Raw genomic sequence first — 18,038 nt, 5'->3', positions numbered from 1 at the left:
GAAACGAGTCTGTGGGATTTCCTGTCCCTGTTTTCCCAGCAGGCCCCGCGGAGGCGGAAGTAAAGGAGGCTCCAGACTCCAGGTGGGCCGGAAGTCGCTTAGACTTACGTTCAGTGGCCGCAGAAAGTTAGGTTCTGTTTGGGTTCGAAGTCCTCAGGTGTAGAACTTGGTGGGCAGCTGTTCCGGAGTCAGGTGTTAGCGCTTCATCCACGTGTTTATCAGGCGACGGCCCAGGTTTTGAGCCTCATCGTGTGCTTAATACAATCTAAGAAAATGTTAAGGTGATTCTAAGTGATGAAAGTAAATAAATTCTGGCCTACTTCTGAACAGGTCAGAGTTGTTTACATGCAATTTTCTGATCAGTCTTTGAGGATTGACAAGGGGAGGGCCCCTCAAAGGAATTTCCTGCTAACTCTGCTACAAGGTATTTATTGGGAAAATGAATAGAAAGTAATTTGAGCGGAAATGTGTTTTAGAAATGAAAGTGACATCGCAGATTTCCCCCCACAATGATGTGACCCATTTTCTTTAAAATACACAGACTTGTGCCTCTGGACCCAAGCCATAATCAGTTCTGTGGTCTGTGCTGCACCTCGTTCATGATTGACACCTTTATTAAAACGCTTCACAGGAAGTGAACGTAAGACGAAATTGTGAAGTAGGCTGTGTTTGCAGTCGTTTGTACTTCATGTTGTATTAACTGTTCACAACAGTGAGCATTTACATAGAAGAGAGTGGAAAAGCAGAGAGAAGGCCATAATATTTTCATTTTCAACGTCAAAAATTATTAGGTCATGAACACCTTGTGTGAATTTGTTAAAGGTTCTAAGAGTACTTTCACTTTTTAAAGAACCAAGTGATCTCTAACGATGAAAACGTTAAGCACAGTGGTTCTTGAGTAAAGAGAGGCAACCCGAAGTCTTGCTCAAATGGCACCATACAGGCATTTGGTATGGAGACTGGACTTAAGGCTAGTCACACTTGCAGATTCCCAGGCTGTATGTGTTACTTTTCTTATTAAAGAGAGAAAATATGTTGATGTCAAAAAAGTTTGAAGTGCTACAATCTCAGTTTTTTCCCCCTGATGTACTTGTGCACATTAGAGAAGTTGAACTTAAAATCCAGTTTTTCTTTAATACATAAGATAGACTTCAAAGGTATACTCTGTGAATTATGAACTGTAAAATGTGTCCCAAATAGACATTTTACAGCCAGATAATTAATGGAAAAGGAAACTAGATAATTTAGGCATTCAGTAAACATATTCTTTCACATAAAATGATGAAAATATATTCCTTAACTTTGAAGTACTTTACAGAGATAATCTAAAACAGCAGAAAACTTTGCTATATATTTTGATTTCTAAAACAGTTATTTTCATAGGAAAGATCAAAATGAAAGTTAAGAATAGCCAGGAACTAGATTAGGGTTCTATTTCCAATCAGGGCACATGCCTGGGTTTCAGGCTCAATCCCCAGTAGGGGGAGTATAGGAGGCAGCCAATCAATGATTCTCTTTCATCATTCTCTCATAAACAATGGGGAGAAGAAAAAATTTGTGAATAAGAGAAAAATGAAGGAAACCCCAAGTGTCTTTCTTATTTCTGATCTCTAGCAATCTTAGAAGTGTTTGATGTTTCTATCTCTCTCCCTTACTCTCTGAAATCAATAAAAAAAAATATATTTTTTTAAAAAACAACAAACATATACCAAACAATTCTAGATTATCATTAGAGAACCGTAAAGGTAACATGTCAGTGGCATTTAACTGCTAAAGTTTTTTATTTGTTTTTATTATCTTACTAGAGGCCCATGCACAAAATTCGTGCAATGGAATAGGCCCTTGCAGCCATGGCTTCGTCCAGAAGGTCATCCAGATGGTCATTCTGCTGTTCGGCCATCCAGTCTAATTAGCAGATTATGCTTTTATTATATAGATTTCAACACAGTATCAAATAATTCTGTTGCATTGGTATAGTTTACTACCTTTTTATTGCTGTTTGTTTGTCTGTTTGATTTTAAAGGCCTGATTGCCGAAGCATTTAGCCAACAGGAAAATATGAATGATTCTAGGCAGCAGTCACTGTTCTTCATCACACTTCCAGATTTACAGAAACTCTGTGCCGTCAAGATAATATTGCATAATGGGGTGGCAGATACCGAGATTAGAAGTACACAAATTAAGATGTGCAGGTAAGAATATATTTATAACTAAACTTTTGAGACCTGTGAGAGCTGTTTTAGAAATATCTTCTTTAAAGCAAAGTACTCAGTTTGTGTATATAATTTTAAAATAAAATTTTGTTTGTGCCAGGTATATAGGATTACATTTAAAATACTTGAGATAGAATATCTCACTGTTTATAGACATTGGTGAAATAAATTAGGTTCCTCAAAACTTAGAGGTAGTAATTAATAAATACTGAGTACCTTCTGTTTATGAGTCACTTTAAGAGATACTGTAAACATTTTAAATTAATATAATTTCTTAATATTCAGGTCAATATAAGAGTATTTCTGAAGAATATTTCTCCAACAACTATTTTGAAATGTCTAACCCAATTTAGTCTTTGGAAAGCAGCTAAGTTGAAGCCTCAAGTCTAACTCCCTGATTACTGAGGACCCACCGCGTGCTAGTCCTTTCAATTGTTTGAGGCACTCAAAAAAGACTCAGAATACATGATAAGATTCCCTCTGTAACTGAATTTCTTGGGGAGGAACAAACACTTCTAAAATTGCTAGGGGTCAGAAATAAGAAAGACACTTGGGGTGTCCTTCATTTTTCTCCTATTAACAAAGCTTGTCTTCTCCTTATTGTATATATTCCCACCCAAGTGCATCTAGGAGCCTGTACCCTTCCTGCTAGTATGTAGTTTGATACCTGCTGAGCAGTTATCTGTGACCCATTTGGGGAACAAATAGGTAGGAAACTGTCTGCAAGATTTTCTCACATTTGCTCTCAAATGGAATGAGGCCATGCCCATAAAGTGGGATGTTTTTACTCATCCTCCCAGTAACTGAGAAATTCAGACAAAGGCAGGCCTTGTAAAAGCAAGTACCTGCTGTACCCAGGTTCTGACATCAAAGATGAGACTGGGTTTGTCTCATCTTACTTTTTGAGATAACCCCTCCCTAACACACACTCACTCATGGTTTTTTAAATTGGTTTCCTAGATGATTAGTAATTTGGAAAATTATATTTTCAACTCTTCCTTTTTGTGTTTTCCCACCTTTTCCTTGACCTTTGAAAACAAAATTATTGATAATTTCTGTAGCAATTTTTTAAAATATATATTTTAATTTTTTACAGAGAGGAAGAGAGAGGGATAGAGAGTTAGAAACATCGGTGAGAGAGAAACATCGATCAGCCGCCTCCTGCACACCTCCTACTGAAGATGTGCCCGCAACCAAGGTACATGCCCTTGACCGGAATTGAACCTGGGACCTTTCAGTCCGCAGGCCAACGCTCTATCCACTGAGCCAAACTGGTTAGGGCCAGTTGTAGCAATTTTTGTTTTAAGTTTATTTGGCTGTTAAATGCTGAACTAAAATCACTAATGTCATCTGACTTGGACAAAATTTTCATTTTTGCAGGAAAAGAATCTAGTTCTAATGTTGAAGTAGTTGATAAATTCACTGATAGTTGAATCCTTAGACTGTTGCCCTTGTTCCCCCAACCACCACTTAAAAAACAAAGGAAAATGGAAGAAACAAAAGTTAAAAAAGAGCTGGATTCTTCAGTGTTAAGACTTCTTTAAGTCTACACTTAGGATAGAAATGGGGTTTTAAAAGAGGAATTCATATTCACAGGTGAAAGAGGTTAAGAAACTCAGATGCAGGGACAAGTTTACAAATTAATTTCAATATCTGTAACTTAAAATTCCCTTAATTCAAGTCTTGGCTGAGTGCCTACAGTGTTCAAGGTAATGCTAAGTGTGGGGAGAGATACAGAAATCTATAACATAATCTTTGCCTGGAAGAGACTTAAACTCCTAATTGGAGCTAAGTGATTTTAAAATGTTCTGTTAAAGGAAAAAACAGACAGTGGGCAAGTCCACTTCAAAATGAATAATTTTATCTCCACAGGCAGTTGCTGTTTTTGCACCAAGATATTCTTGTATCACCTGTGCCTGGAATATTTAGCCAAATTTGGGTGGTGATGGCGGTTAGTATTTTAACATTTTATAAAGTATTCCTGCTAATTATTTGGGTCAATATTGACAAACAGTAATTCAGGTACTAGCTATAGCTCAAATTGAAGATGGTTTATGAAGACTAATTATAGTGTTTTGAAGTTTGAAGCATAGCAGACTTTAACATTGATATATCTGACATTTAAAATCTATTTTTGTGGTTCTAATTTCATATTTAGTTTTTTGTGTCATAAGTGTTAAGATGAAGACTATGAATGATGATTAATATGTTACTGCAGCATTTTTAATGATATAATCCTTTTCTCATATTTTATTCTTTAGAATTACACTTAATATAAAGGAAGAAGTTTATCATTCCATCAAATCTCCAATTGTTTTTAAATAATTTAGATCAACATTTTTTTTTCATTTGGAAAATTACCAAAAAAAATTTACACTTAGTAAAATTAGAACAAGAAACATTTCCCTGTGCTGTATATAACTAGGAATTATAATGAAGGGTCAGAATTCTGTATAAAAATCACACCATCCTAAGATTTTTGTCAAATATCTTTCTGGAAATCCTCTTATTCTGAGGTTTTAAGTTCCCAGAATTTATTGAAATCAACATTTATTAACAGTGCTGATAAACCATACAAAATTATCAGTTCTTTTATTCTCCTTCTAGGTTATATTTGTTCATTTTTTTCCCCTCTCATCCTTAATATCGTTTTTAAGAAAGACCAGCTGTTGGTAAACAACTAGACACTCATACCTCTTAATTGTGTGGTTTTTTTCTACCTGGAAATTTTATGGAATAAGGAAAAGATTGTTCTTTAGCATTCTAGTAAATTCAAATATCTATCTTAGAATAGCCACCTAAAAATGTTTTGCTTTATTGCAAATATATTACAAGCTATAAAAAAATTTACAACATTATTTAAAAAGGAATTATTATGCATACTATTTTATTTTTTTAAATATATTTTATTGAGTTTTTACAGAGAGGAAAGGAGAGAGATAGAGAGTTAGAAACATCGATGAGAGAGAAACATCGACCAGCTGCCTCCTGCACACTCCCCACTGGGGATGTGCCCGCAACCAAGGCACATGCCCCTGACCGGAATCGAACCTGGGACCTCTCAGTCCACAGGCCGACGCTCCATCCACTGAGCCAAACCGGTTTCGGCTGCATACTATTTTAAAGCTTGCCTTTCATTTTCCCTTTAACAGCCTCTCCTGGATACTGTTCTGTCACTCATGTATCTGTCCCAGTTTTAAGGCTGTGAAATATTTCATTGTATGGCTATAAAATAATTTATGTACATCTGAGTTTCTAGTTTTGTGCTATTATAAACTGCTTCAGAAAGCATCACTGAAATTATATAATTTTCGTTTGATAGTTTCTATGGATTAAATTCTTAGAAGTGGATGGCAGCCCATTTTAACTATAATCTAGATATTGCAAAATTGCTATCTGAAGAGTTCTCCTAGATTACATTTTTAACAAATGATGTATGAAAAAACCTATAGTTCCACATCCTCACAAATACTAGAGATGCTCAACCTTTATACACCTGCCAATCTTTTAGCTTACAAATAATATCTTCTTTTTATTTGTATTTCTTTCATTGGTGAGTTGAAGCACCTTGGCCTTTTGAACTTTCTCTGATCTTCCACTATGTCCATTTTCCTTCTTACGTTATAATAACTTACTGTATATTATGATAGATGTTAAATATTTATTGGCCTCTTTCTTCCTATGGTTTCTGGTTCATGTCACCCCCAGAAAGGCTTTCCTCATTTTGAAAATGTATCCACAGATTCTATTTCAGGAAGAGATTGGTCATCACTTGCTTCTCAAAGGCATAAAAGCTATCAGGATGATGGCCTGATTCTGTGCCCTCTGCTGTGTAACATATGAAGTCTTTTATGTATTGCTTTATTTAATATATGTTAAGTCATCTTTATAAATGTGGATTTTTGTTATAGATACCATTTTATAAAGCTGGAAAACTTAATGCCTATATTGAAAAATATGGAGCTAAGGTACGTTTTTTTAAAAAGATAATCTCAGATGCTGTTTATATTGATTTTGTATTCAACTTCTTTTATAAGCCAACAAAAATTGGAGTATCTTTCTCATAATTTGTTGCTATGCATGTGAAAGAGTTGAACAATTTTTTTCTCAAGCAATTAATTTGTGCACAGTTAGTAGAGACAGAGGGGAAGAGGATTATTTTTTTGTTGTGTACTTTCTTGCAGGCATTTTACATGGCATAATCTTATTTAGCATATATAACTTCTAAGAATTGAATATTCCCATTTTAAAGATGAAGAAAATGAAACCCAGAGAAACAAAAATATTATAAGCAGAGGCACAAAACAATATAAGTTGTATTCTACATGGTAATGAATTTCTGGATCTTAGCAAGGAAAATATAAATACGTGGGTTGAGCACCTCTTGTGTCTCAGTTACTCAGACCATGGAGACTTGGCTAGAGCTCACTTCATGTCTCTTCATGTTTCTCTGAGGCGCACTGTGTTCTGGGTTATTCCAGCAGGCTGATCAACTGGGGTTTGGGATAATGAGGTATCTGGTCAACTCCAAGATTAGATATTTTCTTTAGGTTCTAGGAGGGTTGTAATGTCTTAACAATACCCGAAAGTGCTTTGCAACTCCATAAGAAATGTCTGAAGAACCCGAAAGCTGGTTTCAGCTGTCAGTCACAATCTATGGGAAAGCTGTATTCTTTAATCTTTTGGCTAAGACAAATCTGAACTATGAGAACCATATTTGCGGTATATCATTTACCTAGAACTAGAAACTAGGTCTTCAGGGATCCCTACAAAACTCTGTTCTTTATTATGGAAAATGTCTCATGGTTTTGTGGGGACTCCTTTGCTGTCTTACTGTCACACTCTTGGGGAATTTAATACTTTTATTAATATATTGACATAAAGGTAAACTGTGTTGTTTTTTGACAAATGTGTTACAAAAATAATAGATACAATACGATTTTAGAAATGAATAATGATCAAAACAGTTATTTTTAGCACAAGAATATATAGCATTTCAGTATTGATTTAGTAAAAGAATATTTATACCAACTATCATCATTTTATATAAATATATCTTAAGATTATAAGAAAAAAAGGAAAAATTAATAAACACATCTTCCATAGTCCTTATACACTAATAAAAAAACACTTTATGATGAATTTTCTTCTAGTCTTGTAATTTACACCTTTGACTTTATCACTGCAAGTTGTCCAGTGTCAAAATATTTAAAATCTTTTTGTTTATACTCTTATCCTTTTTCCATGAATCCTAATTCCTCATTTTTACTAAGTAAACTTACTTAGGCCCCTTCACCAAATTTCCAGATCCTAGATGCCTCAATATTCATGATCTTTCTTCCAGCCTGACTTACCTCCCCTCTTGGGCCTTTGTGATTTTGCTCAACTTTTCTTTTTATGGATACTTTCTGCATAATAGTAATTATAGTCAGCAGGTATTTATTGAACACCTAGCATATTCTAAGCAGTCTACCTGTTTCTGGAATTAAAGCTGTGAGCCACTTAAACTCCCTACTCAGAAATCTTATAGTAGGAAAAAACTTCCTCCTTTTTAAGTTTTTGGAGTTTGTGTAGAAGTTTTGTTATTCCTTCTATAAATGTTTGGTAAAATTCACCAATACAGTTATCTGGGCCTAGAGCAGTGATGGCGAACCTATGACACGCGAACTCATTTTGTTGGTTGATTTTTCTTTGTTAAATGGCATTTAAGTATCTAAAATAAATATCAAAAATATAAGTCTTTGTTTTACTATGGTTGCAAATATCAAAAAATTTCTGTATGTGACACAGCACCAGAGTTAAGTTATGGTTTTTCAAAATGCTGACACGCTGAGCTCAAAAGCTTTGCCATCACTGGCCTAGAGTTTTCCTTAATAGAAGGTTTAAAACTATAATTTCAATTTCTTTAATAGAAAATAGAGTATTTAAGTTGTCTGTTTCAAGGAATATGTCCATTTCATCTAAGTTGTCACTTCTATTGCCATAAACTTACATATAATATTTCCTTATTTTCCTTTGCTATAGAGTCTGTAGTGATGTCACCTCTCTCATTCTATATATGATAATATGTGTTTTTAATTTTTTTTCTCCCTGACCAGTCTTGCTAAAGGCTTAACAATCTTATTGATCTCAAAGAACATCTTTTGGTTTTATTGATTTTTCTCCGTTGTTTTACTCTTTTGCTTTTCATTGATTTTACATTATGGTCTTTATTATTTTCTTATGCTTATTTTGGGTTTTGTTTGCTCTTTTTCTAGTTTCTTATGGTGGAAGCTGAATTCACTGATTTGAGAACTTTTTCTTTCCCGATATAGACACATTTATTTGCTATAAATGTCCTTGTAAGCATGTTTTGTTTTTATTTTCCTCAGTTCAAAATACTTTCTAATTCCTCTTTGCTTTCTTCTTTGATCTATGGATAGATTAGAAGTTTGGTATGTAGTTTCCACATATTTGGGGATTTTCCAGGGATCTTTCTGTTATTGCTTTCTAATTTAGTTGTGACTAGAGAACACATTTTGTATAACTTGAATTTTTTAGAATTTATTGAGACATGATAATTGGGTCATGTTAGTTGACAGTGTTAAGGTACTATATTCTCACTTATTTTCTGTCTACCTACTGTATCAGTTACTGAGAAAATGTGGTAAAGAATTTGCCCCCGACTATAGCTGAAGTGATCAATAATACCATCTGTGCCCTGGAAGGCATCCATGTCACCAGTCAAGATGTTTATGAATGATAGAATTGGCCCAGACTTCCTCCTTGCATGTCATGGCTGAATGTGAGCTGGTATATCCTGCTGTATCTGGCTTAAGACCTCGGGCCAAGAGGAAGTCAACACAGAATCAAGGAGAAAGCCATTTGGCTTTGTAAGGTAGATCCTGATAGTTACGGGATTTGTTCAGCTGCTTGGGTCCTGGACCCTGGGGGCATGTGTGAAGTCAACGCTGCAGGTTGGAGTCCTGTTGATAGTAGTAGCCTTAATTAAATGATCTGTGAGACAGTTGAACAGATTTGGTCCTGTTCCTCACCAACAGATTAATTATTTACATACTGAGAGAATTTACCCGAAGCCAAATAGTATGAAAACGAGGGTGGGTAATATTGGGAGACAGTTCTCCTTGGCACTAACACTTTTTTGCATGTCTTGGTAGTAGAGGCAGTGGCAGCATTTTCTTCTGAACTGTATTTGCACGGATGTTTGTAAACAGCCTTGATTCTGTCCCCAGCCCTGGTCTCAGAGTCTATTCTCTGTACAGAGTCTGTTCTCTGTACAGCTCTCTCATCACCAGCTCTTTGCCCCCAAAGCTTGCCTTCCCTTTTCATCCTGGACTCTCAACTCTGGCTCTGCAACCCAGAGAGTCTACTGGCTCCTCCAGGACTGCCCTCCATGCACAAAGCCTGGAAACCCTCTTCGGTCAATATGTTGGGGTGATCATAGGTTCCCGTCTCTGAGGAACTGCTTTTGTTTGTTGCTTGATATCCAATGTCCTGTAAACCATTGTTTCATAGAACCTGCCCCATTTTGTACTTTGTCTCAAGTGGGAGGATAAATCTTCATCCTATAATTCCCCTTGATCAGAAGTTCTAATTTTTAAAAATTCTCTACAAGGAAAGATTCTTTGCTGGTACCCATGTAAGTATTTCATTGTTTTCTGGTGTTGAACTAGAGTGAACAATTATGAAAAATGTTACAATGTAGTTCTGGTCTGGTTTCTTCTTTGTATAGCAGAATACAAAGTAAAGTGTAAGGTTGTAACACAGAGGCCCTAAAAGTTTAGGTTCCTTGGGCCAGGATAAGCAGGTGGAATTGGGCTCTTATTATAGCATGGCAGTAGTTGTAATTTCAGAGTGGAAATGGTTGAACACTTCTTTGACTTTAGAACTAGATGGGATTGTGGTGACTGGAACTATCATCCAGAATAGCCCAGTTTGTTAGGTGGTGATTTAAAGACATACATGTTCTGGTAGCTTATAGGGACATACTGATTGGTGTAATTTGCTTATATTTTATCCTTTGATCTTTTTAGGTAGAGGCACCACGAAGAGTAATTCCTGTAATTCTTCAAAACTGCCTTTCATATTCACTCACGGCCAGACTTGCTCCAGCCTGGAATAAAACTGGCCATCTCTTGGTGCAAGGTAATGCTATGTTTTTCAGCACTGTAGCTTTCTGACTACATTACTTCTACTATGTGCATATATTTTTAATTTCAGTATATATTTAGGGAATAGTTTTTAAAACATAGCCCCAACCAAGCATTCTCAAGCAAGTCCACAACAACATAAATGTCATTTCTTTACTTGGGGATAATATCCAAAGCCTGCTGATGATTCTTTAAACAAAATGTGTTTTTTAACAAAGGAAAAGAAAATATGTTTATTATATAATACTTGATGTTTAGAAATAAATATAACTGAGGAGCCTTACTAAAATGAAGAGAATTTATCAATATTTCTGGAACCAAAAGGCTATTCTGAGTTTTGTGTTGAGGTCTGACCTTTTCTAAGCATTTTATATTGGGAAATAAATATTTGAGGGTATAATTGGGTATTTCTGTCCTTTTAATTGAAGAGATACTTTTTGAGTGATTATATTTTTTCTCTGAGCTGACATCAGATATTCTTTTGTATAAAACTGCATTTTAAAGCATTTTCTGTAGCTTTGATAATATCACAAGAAAAGGTTGTATTTATCAAGCATGATTTATAGATTATAATAATATGGCATATTCTATCAATTTTTTAAGGAAGAGAATTTCTTTCTCAGATGGGAAAGCAAAATGCTGTTGGTAAGTAAAAATATATCAGTCAAGATAAAAACATTAATCTAGTCAACAGTTAAGCTGCTACAAATTGTTGAGCTGTACTCTTGGTGATTAGGTTACATTGGAGTTTAATCAGCTGTTATAATCACAGTTTCACCTGGGAAAATAACTTTGGTTCAAAATATATAGCCTTCCTTATTGAGAAAAATTCACTTATCTTTATTGGAATAAAAGCTATGTTTTTTACTTCTCTACTTAAAGAAAATTATGACTATAAAGGATTTAATTCTTACAGGAATTTATAAGTGTAGCTTCCAGAATTATATCATAAGAAATTCTTCAGTATTGTTGCAAGTAAAAACTTTATTTCTTAAAGAAACATGATTCTTTTTCTCCTTGAAGTTTGAAAAGACACAGATGATCTAAAATAACAGTTTATGATATAGTTTAATTCTTTCAATGATATGTGTGGCTATTTGCAGTTAGACAAATTCCTAAGCAGTAGTCCAGATATAGCAGATAGGTGGAAATCCTAAGCCCAGGTAGACAGTTCTTGGATCTCATCTGCCCTCCTTGCACTAGTTTTATATTTAAGTTGAACAGTGGTAGTCGTTCTCTAGCTATGGACAAATAGGTTCGCTCCTAAATTTAGTTTAATCCCTAAACACTATCAGGAGACTACAGCTATCAGAGATTAAAAGTAACAGTTTAGGAGAGCAAAATTCTTTACTTCTGTGTTAGAAGTTTTTCTTTTAGTTTACTGAATGTAATATTCTACAGCAAAACTGACAAATTGGGAGGTTATAGCTCATTGGATTTTCACAAACTAAATTTACCCTTATAACCAATTATCAAATCAAGAAACAAAAAACTTACCAATACCTCACAAGCTTCCTCCCGCTTTCTTCCAGGTATTACCCCTTCCCAAGATAAACAGTATCTCATTTGTAAAGTACTTTTAATTATGAAAAAGCAAGGTAGAAGCCTTGGGGCTCTATAATATCCAGAGTATATCTGCCAGAATATTTGAGGGCATTTGTTAGTGAACGACTGCTAAAGTCAGAATCATGGCATGGTACCACCTGATTTAAGAAGACAGTCTTAGACAGTCTTACAAGTCTTAGATTTCAGACTTGTAAAAGATACTTGTTGAGTTTCCCTTTCAACTGTGAGATATCTCATTTTTCTTATTGCCACCCTGCCTATGACATCTCCCAACACATACACACCCACATATCCACGTTGCTTCATTCAGCCTTTGTCTTCTTGTAGATGTCCCATCTGCGACAGTCAGATATAGTATGTTGATTGACTTTTACCATGTGCGAGAAAAAAGCCATTTTGAGTTTCTAACTTGAAAAATTAAGTTAAAGTAATTTCTTTTGTTACTAAAATATTTAATTTGATAGGATGGAGTAATAATTCCAGAAAATTTATAATTAAATATTTTCTTTTCAGCATTAGACATCAATGTAACAGAAACTCAAGTTTGTCTAAGTATAGAAGCTTATACAATCAGACTGCCACCACCTGAGGTACCACATATTTTGATTTCCATAATTAACTTTATTTACTATATACTTATTATTATTATTACTAGCATGCCAATAGGTTTTAATTTTTAACAATAAGAGTGATAAGATTTTTTATTTTCAAAATCCACATTAAATTCTTAGTATATTGATAGTGTTCTAAATCTGGTTACCCAAAGAAAATATTGTCAGTTCAACACAGATTCAATCTTATTATTCCCTTGCTCAAAAATCTTTTTAATAGCATTCAAGACTCCCCACAACCCTGTCCTGCCTCAGTGCCCACTTCTTGCCTCTTCTTACAACTTCAAATATTAAAAGCACTGTTTCAGCCCATAGTAAATGTAATATTCCCCCATTGGCATTCTGGTAGCTTGTGTGTGTGTGCCTACTTTTTACACGTAACACTTTTTGCCTTCTTAGTTGAAGGATATGTCTTTTATTTTGCTATTTTCATAGCACCCAGTATAGAACCTTACTAATGCTAACTCAATAAGTGTGATTTGCCTTTTCCTGTGCAGTGGTTCTCAACAGAGACAGGTGAAGGGGGAAATGAGTGCTTTTGTTCCTCAAATAAGACATTTTGTAATGTCTTGAGACAATTTTGGTTATCACAAAGGGGAAGCAGTGTGTTGCTACTGACATTTAGTGGGTAGAAGCCAGAGATACTGCTAAATATTCTACAGTGCACAGCGCACAAGACACAACCCCACAGCTGCCACCACAAAGAGTTATCCAGCCTAAAGTGTCAAGAGTGTCCGGGCTGAGAAACCCCAGGCATGGGATAGATGACTCTGCCTTTGCTTGGAGCACCCCAGTTGGCTACACATACTGCTAATCCTTTAAGAACCAGCTCAAATGCTTCTCCATTCACTTTTCTGTTCAACTTTTTTATTACAAAGAACAAATCAAAGAGGAATGGGATCTACTTTCTGATTGTCAAGAATTATGTGAGCCGGTAGGGAAGCTGGCTTACATATAAATAAATAACTGGAATGGCCTGCATGGTGTTAATATCTTGTACTGATGAGGAACCTTCACAAGCCTCCAAACCCAGTGTGATCTCCACCCTCTTTTAAACCTTCATGCCATTCTACACCATGCTCACATACTTACTTGTATTTCTAGAGTTATACTCGTCATATATTCCCTATAAGCTTCTTGAGGACTAATTATTGTACCTTATCTGCCCTTTGATTTCTTACAGACGATACTTCTGTTTTAATTATCTGAGATTTGAACCAATTAGAGATTGACAAAGAAGAGTAAGACATAGAGATCAATATACCACCTTTATTAATAGGATGAGAATGTAACTTATCCAAAATGGACACTTTTGAGAGTGAAAGGGACACTTGCCTAATCGGATATAGTCCAACATGTATCAACTACGATATGTTAAAAATAAAATCAGATTAATTAAAAATGGGTGGTTAAGAGTTTATGGTACATAAAAGAACAATTCGTGAACCAGGAGTCTTAAAGCCAACAGTGGAATGAAGCTCAGAGGTGTGTTGTTCAAGGACAGTTTACATAGAAAATTTGTTACACCATTTTGGAAAACAGTTTAAGTTTCACTTATAGTTTCTTGAGGCATTTACAAAAAATAATCTAAGTTAAATTTTGCATTGCAGGATAAGGTAGATTAGGTTTTGCTTATGTGCCTTAATTGGTTTTGTCTGCGTAAAGTATTTTCAGGTTTGGTCTCCATTTTATTTAGTTTAACAGACATGTGGTCACACTGTTTATTACTGAAGAAGAGAAGAAGCTATTGGGGAATGTGGCCTCCCTGAACCTAGAATTAGGTAGATTGACCCACCCATGAATGGCAATGATGGAAATCCACAGGCTGCCTTGGGAGATCAGGCACCAGTCCCAGAATGACAGAGAGAATGCACAACACCACTTTTTGCCAGCAGGCCAGCTCCCAAGAGGAAGAGGAAAGAGTTGTCCTAGTTTTAAGTCACCTCATCTGCACTAGAAAGGAATGAATGAGGGGCACAGCGACATCGGGGTAGCAGAGCTTTTTTCAACATGGGAGCAAACAAGAAATCAGAAGATGCTCTTTTCTTTTCTACTCAACACTATACACTCAATACATACTTGTTTAGTTCATTTAAATTAAGTTCCTAAATTATAATTTGTCATCAGTGCCTCTAAATCTCACCTTTCTTACACTTTTGATAGGGCATTTTCACAGCCTGACTATAACAATTCATATGTATCTATAAAACAGTACAGAATAGGAGTTTTCATTTGGGAGTTAAGAGGGAAAGTAGTAAAGCTCTTGCTATACTGTATAGAGAAGAGACAGGGTGAACTGAAACATCACCTCATGGAACGTGGTTGGAACAATAACTGAAGCCTTTAAAATTACTTTATAACACTATGTGAATATGTGTGTATGTGTCTAACAAATACAGTATGTGTCTTTTGTTTGTCAAATGTTTTTGAGGACTTACGGATTAAAATCTTATTTCTATTGAAAGCTAAAAGAATTTGATATTTCTCAAAGCATTATTAAGGACTTTGATACTCACAAGAATGGTGTCATTGAGGGCCATTCAATTTTAAGCAACTGGTGCTACGTTTTGCCAAGGTGAGATTTTAATTTCTAGTAACTAGGGGAGGTTCAAATATACCATTTTTTTTCTAATTTTGCTTCAACATTGAGATATGCAAAAGTATAAACCATTTTGTGGACTTCTGAAACTGAATTATAACTTTAAAAACATATTGCCGCAATATTGTCAGATTTACAGAAACTGTCAACTTCCTCTATCAGATTATGAAAATAAATTTATACATTAAATGTATAATATACATTTATTATACATATTTATTAGATCTATTTTTAAGTAAATTTCTAGGTCTCATGAGATTACAAGTATCATAATCTTAAAACTTTATAAACTCATAATGATTCATTATCATTTGATATGAGCTAAATTTTAAGTTTATACTATATTCAGTAAAATATGGCTTGTTATTAATGTAAATAGGACTCTTGGGATGAAATTTTAACTTGCTTTACAAAAGAAGAACTTTAGCAAGCATATGCATAATAATTTAATCATTCAGGAAAGGATACAGATTAGATGGGAAACATAGATTTGACTCTAATTCATTCAACTCTTAAACTTTTCCCTAAAGTATAACAGTTACCAGGAATATCTAAATATTAGTCATTATTTTGTCTTTATAACTGGCACATTGTTTGCATCAATTCAATTATTAACAATTCTAGTTGTTAAGATTTAATACAGTATGTGTTTGGAACTCAGAACAAATGATTAGTTTATTACTTATGTGTAGATAATTGTTAAATTGTTTTTAATCCTTTCTAAATATCATAGTTAACATATCTAAGCACTGGCTCATGATATTTTACCAAACTCTTATTTTTCATAGTATGAAAATGGGGAAGATATTAAGTATTCTTCATACCACACCTCCTGACTGTCCTTTTCACTCATATAAAGATTTCCAGATGCACTGGGACGACCTGGTAAGGAATAAAAATATCTATTATGTAGGAAGTTACTTGATTTTACTTCTTATAATTTAAACTAACTTTAGCTGTCTCTCAAGAGAATTTCAGCTTTGTTCTTAATTTTTAGTATGGCTACAAACTTCCAGAAGATGGTGGAAATATTAAAATATACTGCAACATCTACTTCAAAATGATAGGAGAAAGGATCTTTACATATCCTTTACATACCTCCTTTAATGGGTGCTCTCTACCCACCTTGTGACCCAGTCTCTCTCCTGCCCTGATATCATTTTCAACCTTCTCTGTCTAAATGTAACTACTTTCCTCTCTACTTTTTATCTGCATGAGTATTTTGTTTTTCTTCCCATTTTTAGTTGAGAATTTATTTAATAATGATATTTCTCCCCTTAAACTCTTCTGCAACAATTAAACAGGAAAGAAGCTTTGCAGTAGATAGAAGAAAAAAATGTTTATTTGATTTCTAGTACAAAGAAAAAAGTCATGAGTCTCCTTAGCCAAGGGCTCCCTCCAGTGGCAATTTGGATATAACTGAAAGGGTGGAATTAGAATTAGTTTAACAAAGAATTTTATTTTTGGAAGATTGCTTTACAGGCAAAACTTAGAGGATTTGACTTGCACTTAATGCACCCCGTTGATTTAACAAAATATCTTAACATTATTTTTTAAAATCTACACACAAAAGAGTGCAAGTGCTCTGGTGAAACTCTTTAGTCTTAACACGGATCTCCTGGGCCTTTGTATTCTGACGAGCTGGAGTTTCAAAATGAAGAGAGAAGAGCCATAACATTCTTTCTGTATTTTGTTTCCTAACCGAAATCTTAATATAAAATTAAAGATCACAGATATCCATTATTCCCTTTCATTAGATGCCAAGTCATTATTCTGAATCTTCAGAATATCTTTCATCAGAAAATTAACTGCTTTTTTCAAAGAACGGCGTTTAGAGCTTACATGGAATCTGTTTTGTTTCTTTGTCCTGAGTTTTTACTGCTTTTTTGGAGCTGCATCCTGTTTATTGTTTACTATAAATACTTATTTTAAGTCCATAAAGGTCATAGTGTCTTCCTTATGAATCATTTCTAGAATGTCTTAGTTTGCCAGCCTGTAAGGAAAGCTGTGTCATAAGGATCCAATGAGCTGTTTTGATTGTGGATATTAAAATAGAAGTAATTACTATCCCTGTGAGAAAACATGCTTTTTAGCTTTGGATTATAAAGTTGGAATTATTTAGCTTGGAATAAATAAGCAATATATAAAATAGATTTAGTTGTGTGTGTCTTTTTAACAGTTACTATTTAAACTTTTTTATTGCATAAAAATGTTCCACTGTTCTTTAACATTGTTCACATACCCTCTCAGTTGCATCAGAAGTCAGCCCATACAGTTTTTTCCAAGGGTAGATTTGGAAGATGTGTTGAAAAGTTTTCTTTCAGATTTAAAATCTAAACTGCCCCATATATGTGGGTTTCCCATAAAGATGACAACGAAACCGTGCTACTCTACACAAGAACTAACTAAACCGAGTATACAGGTAAGACATTCGTGTCCTCTCAAGTTCTCTGAGACATACTGTGCACCTATCTTACTCGATCTCTTGCCTCCTCTGGTGAACCACCTAATCCGTTGTGATATAATTATTTTTCTCTCAGGTCACTATTTCTCTAATACTATTTACTATGATTATACTTAACCATTTGTCACTGCCATTTGTTGTTATTGTATTTAATGTGCTATTATTTTATACACTGAGTGGCCAGATTATTATGACCACCTGACATTTGTAGGCAAATTAGCTATAATTTCGTGCTGAAGTTGCTAGAGGGCCAGACCATTATAAATAGAGACGCAGGTTGTTTACCACGACAGTAGAAGTGATTTTTTTTCTGAAGATATGGGTAAACAACTCGATTTAACAGCCTTTGAACGTGGGATACACACACACACACACACACAGTGGCCAGATTATTATGACCACCTGACGTTTGTAGGCAAATTCGCCGTACACTGC

General features: G+C 34.7%; 1 protein-coding gene across 1 annotated transcript in view; it reads left to right on the top strand.

Annotated features, from left to right (window-relative positions):
- Nucleotides 1–2,058: 2,058 nt before the first annotated feature.
- Nucleotides 2,059–18,038, top strand: part of LOC102757901 (chromosome unknown open reading frame, human C18orf63) — a 19,209-nt gene continuing 3,229 nt past the window's right edge. The window contains exons 1-10 of the mRNA XM_015562774.1: nucleotides 2,059–2,192; nucleotides 4,086–4,164; nucleotides 6,125–6,181; nucleotides 10,247–10,358; nucleotides 10,967–11,008; nucleotides 12,443–12,519; nucleotides 15,006–15,115; nucleotides 15,928–16,024; nucleotides 16,137–16,222; nucleotides 17,378–17,561. Of these exons, the coding sequence (XP_015418260.1) occupies nucleotides 2,059–2,192; nucleotides 4,086–4,164; nucleotides 6,125–6,181; nucleotides 10,247–10,358; nucleotides 10,967–11,008; nucleotides 12,443–12,519; nucleotides 15,006–15,115; nucleotides 15,928–16,024; nucleotides 16,137–16,222; nucleotides 17,378–17,561 (978 nt within the window). The remainder of the gene's footprint in view (nucleotides 2,193–4,085; nucleotides 4,165–6,124; nucleotides 6,182–10,246; nucleotides 10,359–10,966; nucleotides 11,009–12,442; nucleotides 12,520–15,005; nucleotides 15,116–15,927; nucleotides 16,025–16,136; nucleotides 16,223–17,377; nucleotides 17,562–18,038) is intronic.

Source organism: Myotis davidii, unplaced genomic scaffold (assembly GCF_000327345.1).
Source record: "Myotis davidii unplaced genomic scaffold, ASM32734v1 scaffold96, whole genome shotgun sequence".
In the NCBI taxonomy this organism is placed as follows: Eukaryota; Metazoa; Chordata; class Mammalia; order Chiroptera; family Vespertilionidae; genus Myotis; species Myotis davidii.
This window is presented reverse-complemented; position numbering and strand designations above follow the sequence as displayed.